The 12,315-nt window shown below is 50.6% G+C and overlaps 1 protein-coding gene across 1 annotated transcript in view; it reads left to right on the top strand.

Moving 5' to 3' along the window:
* The first annotated feature begins 644 nt into the window (after positions 1-644).
* The window catches only part of IRS1 (insulin receptor substrate 1), a 46,559-nt gene continuing 34,888 nt past the window's right edge, over positions 645-12,315 (top strand). The window contains exon 1 of the mRNA XM_054175531.1: positions 645-4,275. Coding sequence (XP_054031506.1) covers positions 756-4,259 — 3,504 coding nt within the window. The 5' untranslated portion in view covers positions 645-755 and the 3' untranslated portion in view covers positions 4,260-4,275. The remainder of the gene's footprint in view (positions 4,276-12,315) is intronic.

A 12,315-nucleotide genomic window follows, 5' to 3' on the forward strand; every position in this document is an offset into this window, starting at 1 on the left:
GCCCTCCCCTCCACCGCTGTTGGGTTGTGCCATGTCGGGAGACGGCACTTTCTCCGCCTAACGAGATGGGACTGAATGGGGTCGCCAGCCTCTTCCGCACGGCCGAGTGGGAGCAGCAGCAGCAAGCCCGACGCTGATATTTGGGGACGGGAGGGGGGGGGTCGTATTACGGGCGGCTTTTTTGGAGATTCTCTTTTTTGAGGAAAGGGGAGAAAGCAGCGTGTGGTTTTGGGTGCAAACCCTGGACTTTGCAAAGCAACCTCCGCCCCCACGAGGATATTTAATCAAGGAGCAGGAATCGCTTCTCGCCGAGGCGAACTCGGGACGGGGAAGGAGGAACCCCCAGCCCCGGTCCCGGCCCGGCAAGCCTCGCCCCGGAGGGAGAGAAAGAAGGAAGATGCGATTTACTTTTGCGGCGGCTGCTCTCGGGACGGGACTTTGGTCTGGACTGATCGGGACTGGACTGTTTAAGGACGTGCTTCCCCATCTAAGGGCGATTTGGGCATAAACAGCAAAGCAAACTCTGATTCGGTGCTGGAAGCTGCCTCTGAACAGCTGCTTTCACCCTGCTTCTGGCCCTCCCCCGTCCCGCACTCAAACGGATCCTGAGCTATTTTGCCTTTTTTTTTTTTCCCCCCTTTCTTTTGTAATTGTTGCATGAATTTTATTTTAGGTGCTTGTCTTTTCCGGCTGGCTTGGCTGCATTGGGGTCGCTCGGACTGCTGGCTGCAGTAACAGCTCCACCGCCTCTCACCATGGCCAGCCCTACGGATAATAACGAGGGCTTCTTCTCGGATGTCAGAAAGGTGGGTTACTTACGCAAACCCAAGAGCATGCACAAACGCTTTTTCGTGCTGAGGGCAGCCAGCGAGTCTGGACCCGCCCGGCTGGAGTATTACGAGAATGAGAAGAAATGGAGACACAAGTCAGGGGCCCCCAAGCGCTCCATCCCACTGGAAAGCTGCTTTAACATCAACAAACGCGCTGACTCCAAGAACAAGCACCTGGTGGCCCTCTACACCAAGGACGAGCACTTTGCCATTGCAGCTGACAGTGAGCCTGAACAGGAGAGCTGGTACCAAGCTTTGCTGCAGTTGCACAACAGGGCCAAGGGCCACCACCACTTCCATCACCATCACCACCACCACCACAGTGATGTCACCTTTGGAGGCAGCAACTCTGGGCTGGGGGAAGCAGGTGAGGACACCTATGGTGAGGTAGCCCCTGGCCCAGCTTTTAAGGAAGTTTGGCAAGTAATTCTGAAGCCTAAGGGCCTAGGCCAGACAAAGAACCTGATTGGCATCTACCGCCTGTGCCTGACTAACAAGACCATCAGCTTTGTGAAGCTGAATTCAGATGCGGCTGCTGTGGTGCTGCAGCTGCTCAATATCCGACGCTGTGGTCACTCTGAGAACTTCTTCTTTATTGAGGTGGGACGCTCAGCCGTCACTGGGCCTGGTGAGTTCTGGATGCAGGTGGATGACTCCGTGGTGGCACAGAACATGCATGAAACCATCCTGGAGGCTATGCGAGCCATGAGTGAGGAGTTCCGGCCCCGCAGCAAGAGCCAGTCCTCCTCAAACTGTTCCAACCCCATCTCTGTGCCCCTTCGCAGCAGGCACCACGTCAACAACCCTCCGCCCAGCCAAGTGGGGCTCAGCCGCCGGTCCAGAACTGAGAGTGTCACTGCCACCTCTCCTGCTGGGGGTGGAGGAACGTGTGGGAAACCTAGCTCGTTTCGAGTGCGAGCATCGAGTGATGGGGAAGGCACAATGTCGAGGCCTGCCTCTGTGGATGGTAGCCCGGTAAGTCCCAGTGCCAACCGGACCCATTCACATAGGCACCGGGGAAACTCGAGGCTCCATCCTCCACTCAACCACAGCCGGTCCATCCCTATGCCCTCCTCACGCTGCTCTCCTTCAGCCACCAGCCCAGTTAGTCTGTCCTCCAGCAGCACAAGTGGCCATGGTTCCACCTCTGACTGCCTTTTTCCACGAAGGTCCAGTGCATCAGTTTCTGGCTCCCCTAGTGATGGTGGATTTATTTCTTCTGATGAGTACGGTTCCAGCCCATGTGACTTTCGTAGCTCTTTTCGCAGTGTGACTCCAGATTCATTGGGACACACCCCGCCAGCTAGGGGTGATGAAGAGCTCAACTATATTTGCATGGGGGGGAAGGCCACCTCCTCATGCAGTAGCCTTGCTGCCCCCAACGGCCACTTTATCCCACGTACCTGCCACCCACAGCAGCAGTCCCGCTACCCTAGTACACCATGCTGCCCTCGAGGTGGTGGTGAGGAGGTGACTGATCTGGAGAAGGCATTCAGGAAGAGGACTCACTCTGCAGGCACTTCGCCCACCATCTCCCACCAGAAGACACCCTCACAGTCTTCAGTGGCCTCCATTGAGGAGTACACGGAGATGCTGCCTTCTTATCCCTGTGGCAGCAACCGTCTCCCCTCCTACCGGCACTCGGCCTTTGTGCCCACACACTCCTACCCAGAGGAGTGTCTGGAGATGCACCACCTGGACAGTGGTCATCATCGAACCAACTCTGCACCACACACGGATGATGGCTACATGCCCATGTCACCTGGCGTCGCCCCTGTGCCCAGTGGTGGGGAGCCCCCCAAGGGTGGTGACTACATGCCCATGAGCCCTAAGAGCGTGTCGGCCCCACAGCAGATCATCAACCCTGGTAGGGGAGGCCGCCACCCTCCAGCCACGGTGGACTCTAATGGCTACATGATGATGTCCCCCAGTGGCAGCTATTCGCCTGACAGTGGCTCAGCGGGCTATGGCAAGATCTGGACAAATGGTGCTGGCCACCACCCCAAACTCTCAGTAGAGAGCAATGAAGGGAAGCTCCCGTGCAGCGGCAGCGACTACATAAACATGTCCCCAGCCAGCGGTTCCACCACCAGCACCCCACCTGACTGTTACTTTGGGGGTGCAGGACAGCCAGGCGTCGAGGATACCAGCACAGCCCACCACAAACCCATCTACTCCTACTTCTCACTGCCACGCTCCTTCAAGCACGTGCACCGGCGGGGTGGTGGAGGGCCAGTGATGGTGGGTGAGGAAGGCAGCCCCCAGCCCCGCATGGCGCTCGGATCCAGCCGCCTTCTTTATGCTGCCGAGGACTCATCGTCGTCGACCAGCAGTGACAGCCTGGGTGGTGGTGGTGGCGGCAGTGGTGGTGGCTCCGAGGTTGGCCCCCTGCCACAGTCGCACCCCCCGCGCAGGGTGGATACGGCTGTGCAGACCAAGGGCCGGTTGGCACGACCGACGCGGCTGTCGCTGGGCGGCCCCAAGGCCAGCACCCTGCCCCGGGCCCGGGAGCAGCCCCCGCTCCTCTTGCCCCCGGAGCCCAAGAGCCCCGGCGAGTACATCAACATCGAATTCATCACTGGCGAGAAGCCGGCCTTTCCCTCGGCCGCCCTGGGGCTCGGCAGCGAGGCCGCCGAGGAGTACATGAACATGGAGCTGGGTCCCCCGCGGGCCGCCGGCTCCGCGACACGGCCCGGCCGAAGTGCGGCCCCCAGTTCGCGGGACTACGTGGCGATGCAGCTGGGGGCGGCCGCGGGCTCCTGCCCGGACTGTGCCGGCGGCGCTTCTCTCTGCTCGCCCGCCGTCCTGCTCGGCTATGCCGACAAGCCCCCGCCGGTGGCCGCGACCACGGCGGTGGCCTCCCCGGAGATTCCGCGGCCGCCGGCCGAGCTATCGGCAGCCCCGCCGCGCTCCTCCTCCCTGTTGGGGGGCCCCGGCGCAGGAAGCGCCTTCACCCGCGTCAGTCTCAGCCCCGGCCGCAATCAGAGCGCTAAGGTGGTGCGGGCCGACCCTCAGGGCGGACGCCGCCGGCACAGTTCCGAAACCTTCTCGTCCACGCCGAGCTCCGCCCGTGGACCGGCAGCCGGCGGCGGCGGGGGGACCGGGACTGCTTTGCCATGCGGCGGCGCGGGGGGAGCCGAGGACGTGAAGCGACACAGTTCGGCCTCCTTCGAGAACGTCTGGCTGCGGCCCGCCGCAGGGGAGGCGGCCCGCCGGGAGCAGCCCGCGCTAGAGAACGGTCTCAACTATATCGACCTGGACCTGGTGAAGGACTTCAGCCACCGCCGCCACCGCCATCTCCACCTTCCCGCCGAGGCCGGCGGGAAGCAGCCAGCGAAGTCCCCGGGACAGCCCCGTGGGAACGGCCATGCCAGCGACGACCTGAGCGCCTACGCCAGCATCAGCTTCCAGCAGCGGGAGGAGGTGTAGGAGCCCGCCGGGGAAGGTGAGCCTGGGGTGGGGGAGCTGCAGCTCTGCCAGAAGGGGAGGCCTCGTGAGGTGCCGCAGCCCGACTTGTGACACCTCAGGTCGGTTTCCCTAATGCCTGCTGCATGTTTTGGTGGGAGAAGCAGCCAGGAGCTCAGCATCTTTGCGGGGGTCCCAGCTGCTGCCCCTCACCTCTGGCCCAGGGATGCTGCTAAAGCACTCCTGGATGCTCCTGTCCAGGCGGAGATGGGATGATGTGGTTACCATGTTGCTGCATCTCTGAAAAATAAAAGTGTGCATGGCAGGTAAACCAAAGTGAGTTAGCTGTAGTGTAGGGCTGGATGTGGGAAACTCCTGTTATAATCCTGGTTTGGTCAGGAATCAGTCTTCTGGCCAAGAGTGAAGGCAACCATACTAGATCGTGCTTTCCCATGTGCAAAACACAGCTAATGATACCTACCTCACTGGCCTGTGGTAAATGTGCTTTCAATTTGAAAACGGGCTTCAGAAGCTGCAGAGGGTTCTGTTACTTGTGTTTCACTTGGTACTGAGAATCGCTTGCAGCAGTTACAAACTGTGTGAGAAACAGCCAGTATCAGCTGTATCTTTGGGATTGACAGGTGTGTTCCGTTTTCCCTTGGAACTTTTCATTTTAAATTCGGGAAAAACTTGTGCCAGGCCGTTGCAGGTTGGTTTCAGGTGTGTAAGTCGAGTAAGAGCATTGTTGCAGGTAATGTGACGTTTCTGAGAACTTCGCGCAGCACGTAACAAACAGGCTGTCTAGAGCTCATGCCTGTGCAAGTTCTCTTGTGGAAGCTGAGGACCGTTCTGACCAATTAAGTTCTCTACATCCTTAAGCAGCAGCAATCACAGTACTTTGTGTAGTTACTATGAACATGAGCAGTGTTGTTAGGAGATGAGTCTCGTACTATTGTTTATATTGTCAGTGTAAAGAAACTTAGTATTTATTGCTTGTTTCTGCCACCCAAGGGAGTGGTGATGGCTGGTCTCACTGTGAGGTCTGGGATCACCTGGGATATGTTCACCATTTTGGTACATTTTCCATTCTTATCATCTGAGTAAAAGCAAACCAATCTTCACATTTTCTGCTTGCTGCTCTTCTCTGTTAGAGCAGTGCTGTATTAAGTGTTACTCTGATGTGACCTGGGAATACCAGGGCCCTGTCAAATTTGTGGTAAGGTTTAAGATCGGTGAAGATGTCGATGGCATGATTTGAATTATAACTGGTAGGAAATGGTTATTTTTGTGGGTATCTTAACTAGAGTGTGCTGACTGTCACAACTCCTGGTCTGTGACCAGGATATACTGCCACACCCATTCTCTGCTCTGGGATGTGCTTGCAAGAGCCTATCTAGACTGTCTTCAGGATGCTTCTTGCCACCCTGGGAATCCATTCTGCCCATGGCAGCTTCGTGTTCTGAACTTTTCAGTGTGGACTTTGGCCAGTGGATACAGCATGTCATGCTGGTAGTCACATTGCTGGAAGTATCACTTTTCTTTCTCGTTGTGTGCTAAGGTTGAGGGAGCAAGTGTGGAGGAAAACCCATGTCAGCATGTGGATAAATAATCAGTGTGTCTGAGGAATGCAGATCTGGGGGAGCAGTGTCATAACTGTTCACATACACAGGGTTTTTCCAGATGCACTGTTTCCTTTTTCTATAGACAAGTTCTCCAATTGATCCTCTGTGTCATCTTTGACATAGAAGTTCTGGCAATGTTCTCCATCGTGGTGGTAGGTAGGTATCTGCTGTGGTTGTGCTGTTCGGGATCAGCATGTGGAAGACCTGATGTAGGAACACACTGAAAATGTTATGCAGATGTTTTTCAGGGCAGTGTTGTGAAAGGTGGTGCCTGGCAGAGTAATTGCTGTTTGAAGTCAGTTACTTCCCCAAATTAGGATTGGACTGAGCAAGCACAGCTTCTTCTGGGAGGCAGGAGAAGAGGCAGGCTATAATTACATGGGGAGTTTGTAGCCATGGCTGTTGCTTTTTCCTTCCCACTGTAAAGCTCTGTTAGTTGCTTGTAGCTTTCTCAGGCATTAACCCTTCAGCCTCCTTGTTCCCAGGCTAGATTTCTTACCATCAGCTGAAACTTGCCTCAAAAAATTCAGCCCAACTGTCTCATCTCTTGTTGAACATGTTAAGGTAAAACCACAGCAACATTTTGTCCATGTTAGACATTTTCAAAATTGCATGTCCTGATACCTTTTTTGCTTTGGAAGTAGAGCTTCGGTTTGGCAGGGCATTTGGCAGGTGTAGGTTGTACCTCATGCTGTGCTTGAGAAGATCTGCCTGGAGGTGAGTGATTATGGGCCTGCAAGTGTCTGTTTGCACATGCCTGAAAAAGCTGTTGAGCACCTTCAGCTAAACTGCTCTCCTGAAGGCTCCCTGTGCAGCGAGGGTGCTGCAGCTTCCCGAAGCTGTGCATGCCCTTCCCAACAAGCAGCTCGGCAGGCTGTGTGGCCTCAGCCTTGGCCAGCTTCCCCCTGGTTCCTCCTGGCAGTGAGGCTGCTTAGGCTCTGGCTGCTGTGGTTGTTTCTCCTGCTGATGTCAGAGCACTGTGGAAGAGGAAGGAGAAACTACTTGGTATGTTTTAAGGTATGGCAGAGAGGAGAGAGCATTGGGACCTGGGAAGGGAGAGGTGAGGCTGCGTGTGTCAGAACAAGGGATGGGGAAGGCTGCTTTAAGTCTTTGCTCCTCACGTCTTTCATGGGCTATTGTTTACAATTTTAATCTCTCAAGTGGCAAAGCACTTTTGTTACTTTTTTTTCCTCTCCATAGAGCAGCTTCCCACCCCAATGGCCAAAACTATCTGTATAACTCTTCTTGTAGCCATTCTGGAATTTTCTGCTGTTCCAGACTACAGGACAAGGACCCCAAATGTTGATGTTCATCTCCTAATGGGTAAAATGATTGTTGCTGCAAGCTAGCTAACTCCTCTCCTCTTCCCTGCTCCCCTTCAGCCACTTCCAAGTAGCTCAGGCATTACACTTTGAACCTCATTCAAGTGTAGTTATTTCTTCTAACGTTAAAGATCCTAGCTGAAATAATCACATGGTTTTCCAGATTTTATTTACCATTTCTCTTGCACCCACAGCATTCCTCTGTGTTCTCCAATCCCACTGCCTTCCCTGTCAATGTTCTTGGCTGTCTCCTTGCCCTTTCTGCCTCTCTTCTCTCCTCCTGTTAGAAATGCAGCAGTTCCAGTGCGGTCTTGTGTGCTTCCCTGCCCAAGTGCTTCCCTCTTCTTCAGGAAACTGGATACTGCTGTGCGTGCCTGGCCTAGCTGGCAACTCTGGTGCTTGGTGCCTCTGATGAGTGGATTTGTGCTCTAACTGGGAGGTCATGTTGCAACAAATGCCAAATGATGCTGGGAAACACCAGCCTAAGACATGGAGATTCTTCTCCTGTACTCAGCACTGATTAGACCACACCTTGAGTACTGTGTCCAGTTCTGGCCCCTCAATTCAAGAAAGATGTTGAATTGCTTGAATGTGTCCAGAGAAGGGCAACAAAGCAGGTGGAGGGTCTGGAGCACAAGCTCTATGAGGAGTGGCTGAGGGAGCTGGGGTTGTTTAGCCTGGAGAGAAGGAGGCTCAGGGAAGACCTTATTACTGCCTACAGCTACCTGAAGGGTGGTTGTAGCCAGGTGGGGGTTGGTCTCTTCTTGCACGCAACCTGTGACAGAACAAGAGGACACAGTTTCAAGCTGTGCGTGGGGAAGTTTAGGCTTGATCTTAGAAAGAAGGCCTTCATAGAAAGAGTGACTGCCTGTTGGAATGGGCTGCCCAGGGAAGTGGTGGGGTCAACATCCTTAGAGGGGTTTAAGAAAAGACCAGATGAGGCACTTCGTGCCATGGTCTAGTTGATTAGATAGGGTTGGTTGATTGGTTGGACTTGATGATCTTGGAGGTCTCTTCCAACCTGGCTGATTCCGTGAAATCAAAGTAGGATAATGAGAAGTAAACCCAAATCTCAAAGCACCTTCCCCCCACCCCTCCATTCTTCCTGAATTCAGCATCACTCCCAACTTCTACACCTACTCTCCACCAGTGCAGCACATGTGGATAAGGGAATGGTTGTGGTCAGCTCATTAAGTGCTGTCTCTGCCACTTGTTTCTCAGGGGAAGAACTCCTCACCTTCCTCTCCTGCTCCAGCATGGGATCCTTTCTCCTTGGGTCCTCAAGTCCTGCCTGGAGCCTGCTGCAGCATGTGCATGTTCCCATGGGGTTATAGCCTCCTTTGGGTGTACCCACCTGTTTCACTGTGGACCTCCATGGGTTGCAGGGGGACAGCCTGCCTCACCATGGTCTTGGTGAACCACAGGCAGCATGGAAATCTCTTCTCTGGCATCTGGAACACCTCCTGCCCCTCTTTTCTTCCCTGACCTTGGTGTCTGCAGGGTTGTTTCTCTCATATATTCCACTCCTTTCTCTGGCTGAAGTTGCTTGGATATTTTTTCCCCTGTCTTTTTAAATATGTTATCCCAGAGGTGCTATCACTGTCTCTGGTGGGCTTGGCCTTGGCTTAGTGGTGGGTTCATCTTGAAGCGGGCTGGCATTGGCTCTGTTGGACATGGGGAAACTTCTGGCAGCTTCTCACAGAAGCCACCCCTGTATAAAACCCTTCCCATGCAAACCCAGTACAACAGTTGAGCAGATATTGTGCATATGCTGTAGATTCTGTTTTTGGGACTATTGTGATAAAAGAAGCCTCCTAAAACAAGCAGGGGTTATGAAGATTGGCTGTTAATAGCTTTTGTTCTGAGTATGTAGTCAAAAAATACTCCAGAAAGGAAACTATTAGCTGTTGTCTCTGACAAAGCAGGAGAAGCTGTAGTAGGGTAGCTGCACGAATCCAGGTATGTGGCTTTGATCTCGGAAGCTTCAAAGTGAAGCCATTATTCCCCTGCCTCATTTCCATTTGGTTGATGAGTCTGAGAACTGTTGAAAGCCAGCACTAATGACACTGACTAGAATATGTGGAGTGGGACCAAGAAGTAGCTTGGCACACTCACAGCCTTAATGATGCTGATTTACCCAGGGCAGGGGTGGTTCAGGCTTTTTTGGTGATGTAAGAGAACAGAACACAGGAGAATGGAAATCAGTGCAGTGGGAATGGGTTCAATGGCATCTATCCTCTTGTTGTATCTGGTTCTGGTTAGAGTAAAGCACTACTAAGAGCTGACCATTTGTTTGGATGTCATGACAATACGTGATGGGAAACAGAAAATGCCTCCTGTAATTCTTGTATAATACACCTGGGTGGGGTTTTTTTGTAGTTGTTTCTTTCTTTTTTTGGACACTGGTTGTTCTTTTGTTTCTCTAATAGTTTTCAGTATTTGGTTTCATTTCCTCAGTTTAAATGGTGGAACAACTGAAGCACAGCAAATGCCAACATGAGACATGTACAATGAAAATAAGGCTTTTGGGGGAGGTTGTTTCCAGAACTGAAATAACAGAAGTTTCTGTAGTTTTGGGTCAGCACCAAGCTAAATAGTGGAAAGTTCTAAAAGGTTTCCATGCTTTATGCGTATGACTGCAGAGAAAACAGCATATTTCTTACTCTAAGCACACACCAGGTTTTTATCCATACCTAATGATTTGCCAGAGTTGAGCCTGTGTCTCCACATACCTGTGTACTTGCAGTTCTCCTGTTTAACAAGACCACAAGCTTATAATTCACGAGTTTTAGCTTTTATGAGTGTTTGTTGGCTTTTTTTTTCCTTCACACAGTAGATCATTTCCTTTAATCTAGCTACACTAAATTATCTTATTGATTATTTCCCCACCTTGATTCTAATGATAGGTTTCTTGGGACTTTGGTTTTTCTGTCATGAAATTGGTGCTGCATGATTTAGAAACCAATTTAGTTGACGATGAAGTCCTGTCTGGACTTCTGTAGCACAAGGTTTTTATATTTAATGAGTGTTTAAACTGCTTTCTGAACATGGTTTACATTTGAAAATGAAAGGGCAGTGATGATGCTTAGTTTTCACTAGCAACCATGGAGGGATCATAGTTGTTCCAGGATAACACTCGTAAATAGGGAATTACAGCTTTTAAAGGCAATACAGCAAGCAGCTGTGGAGGGGGAATATTATTTGACTGATATCTTCAGTATGTTGTTTCAGGAATGCTTTATAGTAGCTGAAGATTTGGTAGTCATTAGGAATGTAATTTTCATGACTTTATAAATGTGTGAGTGCAAGTAATGAAAGCAAAATGTATTGAATATTCTTCTGAAGAAGCTGCAGTAACTGTAGAGCAGCTTGTGTGTGAGGAAAGTGGGGTGGTTGTGGTGCCCAGTGATGGGGAAGAGAAATTAGACACTCGTTCCAAAATTGATCTGATACTAGATTTAACCTCTGTACCAAGTTTGATTGAAAACTAATTAATGTGATCGGCTGACAGTTCTGAAATACAGCAGCCTTAAGAGACAGGAGGGAAAAGAGGGAAAATGCTGTTCATGGAGCTGTGTTGTTGCTAGAGGAGAGACTGGAAATACTGACACAGATAACGTGGACTTAGAGGGACAGGCTGGGGCATGGTTGTAGAAACTGGTGTGGGAAGGAGATGGAAATGAGAGGCAGCAATTCTTTGGGGGACACACAAACTGTGGTATGATGATGTGAGTGAGGGAATGGCAAGGTGTTTGTGATCTGTAGTGAACTGGGATGTTTGTGAAAGTTTGAGGGTGGGTACAGCGAAATGCGGCGATCTCAGAGGGTGTATTCAAGAGATTCTCATTCTGTGCGGTACTGCCGTTTTCTGGAGGGTTTTTTACTTCTGTATTTTCTGTGTGTTCCTTACTTGTTGTTGGGATATTCTGCTGAGCTTAAACAGGATGATGTGCATAATAAGGAAAGCAGAATTTGCCACCAGCTCTTCCTTTGTCTTCTAGCATCCCTGTCACAGCCACAGCAGTGAACTCCAGGTAGGAAACTGAATTAAGTAAAAGACCAATAAGAATGAGTGAATTTTAATATTAAACCCCCTTGCCTTTATAAAGTACATATTATGAACAGAGAACTATACTTGTACAGGATTTCAAACAGCAGTATTTTGCTCTTTATGCTCCACTGCTTGGACAGGTATAAATTTGATTAAAAATGAGGTTCATTAGTTTCACTATTTGTCTTATGAATTAGTAATTATAGATTCGCTTAAAACCATTTAGTTTAAAGCATAGCTTGTAAAAGAAAATTTCAAATGGCAAAATACTTGTGGCTTATTGCAGCAAATCTTCTGCTTTTCATTTTGTGGTAAGAGCTGCAGCACAAATAAATAAGTAGTAACAAATACATCTGAACTTCCAATTTGTTGGAATGCTAAAAGCTGGCTTTGGATCATCTGTGCAGTCTGATGTGTGCGGGTATCTGCTCGTAAAAGTGAAGAGCATCGCTCTCTTTTTACAGCATTCTGTGGGGTTTATTAATGGTGATTGTGATGATTAATGTTTTGGTGGATACATGAGATAGAGGTGGTAAAGAAGAGATGTACATAACTTTAAAAGATTCTCGAATTTAACAGCTTCACTCTCTGCTTACAGAAATGGAGGGAGATAGAACAAAAGCCAAGGTGTGAACAGATAAAGGGGATTTAAATAAGCCTGGCACTCTTAACTAAAAGATGTCTTGAGATATATCTCTCTGATCATGTTTGACATATCTAGGTCATGTTCTGTGAAGACTGTTATTAGTGATTTAACCTTGGGTAATTGTAAAGTGTATTTTCTTCAGAGCAGTTTTTGATCAGGTGAGCGAGACAGTGGAAGTTTGTTTGTGTTCAACTGCTTGTGATAATTTGGGAGTCTAGTTAGAAGATCTGGTGTCAGGCACGTGAGCTGTCAGGAAGGTGCCCTTCCCGTGGTGTGTGACCGAAGAGTTGCCTCTGTACGTGTTGTCAGCTGTGGTAAAAGCCTGGGTTTTTGGGAGCTGGGCAGAAATGACCTGTTACATTTTCAAATAAGAATGGAATGACGCTGTGCACTACCCAGCTAGTGGAGCTGTTGATGAGTGTGTTTGAGCTGTCTGGTG

The sequence above is a fragment of the Dryobates pubescens genome, chromosome 32 (genome assembly GCF_014839835.1).
Source record: "Dryobates pubescens isolate bDryPub1 chromosome 32, bDryPub1.pri, whole genome shotgun sequence".
NCBI classification, from domain to species: Eukaryota; Metazoa; Chordata; class Aves; order Piciformes; family Picidae; genus Dryobates; species Dryobates pubescens.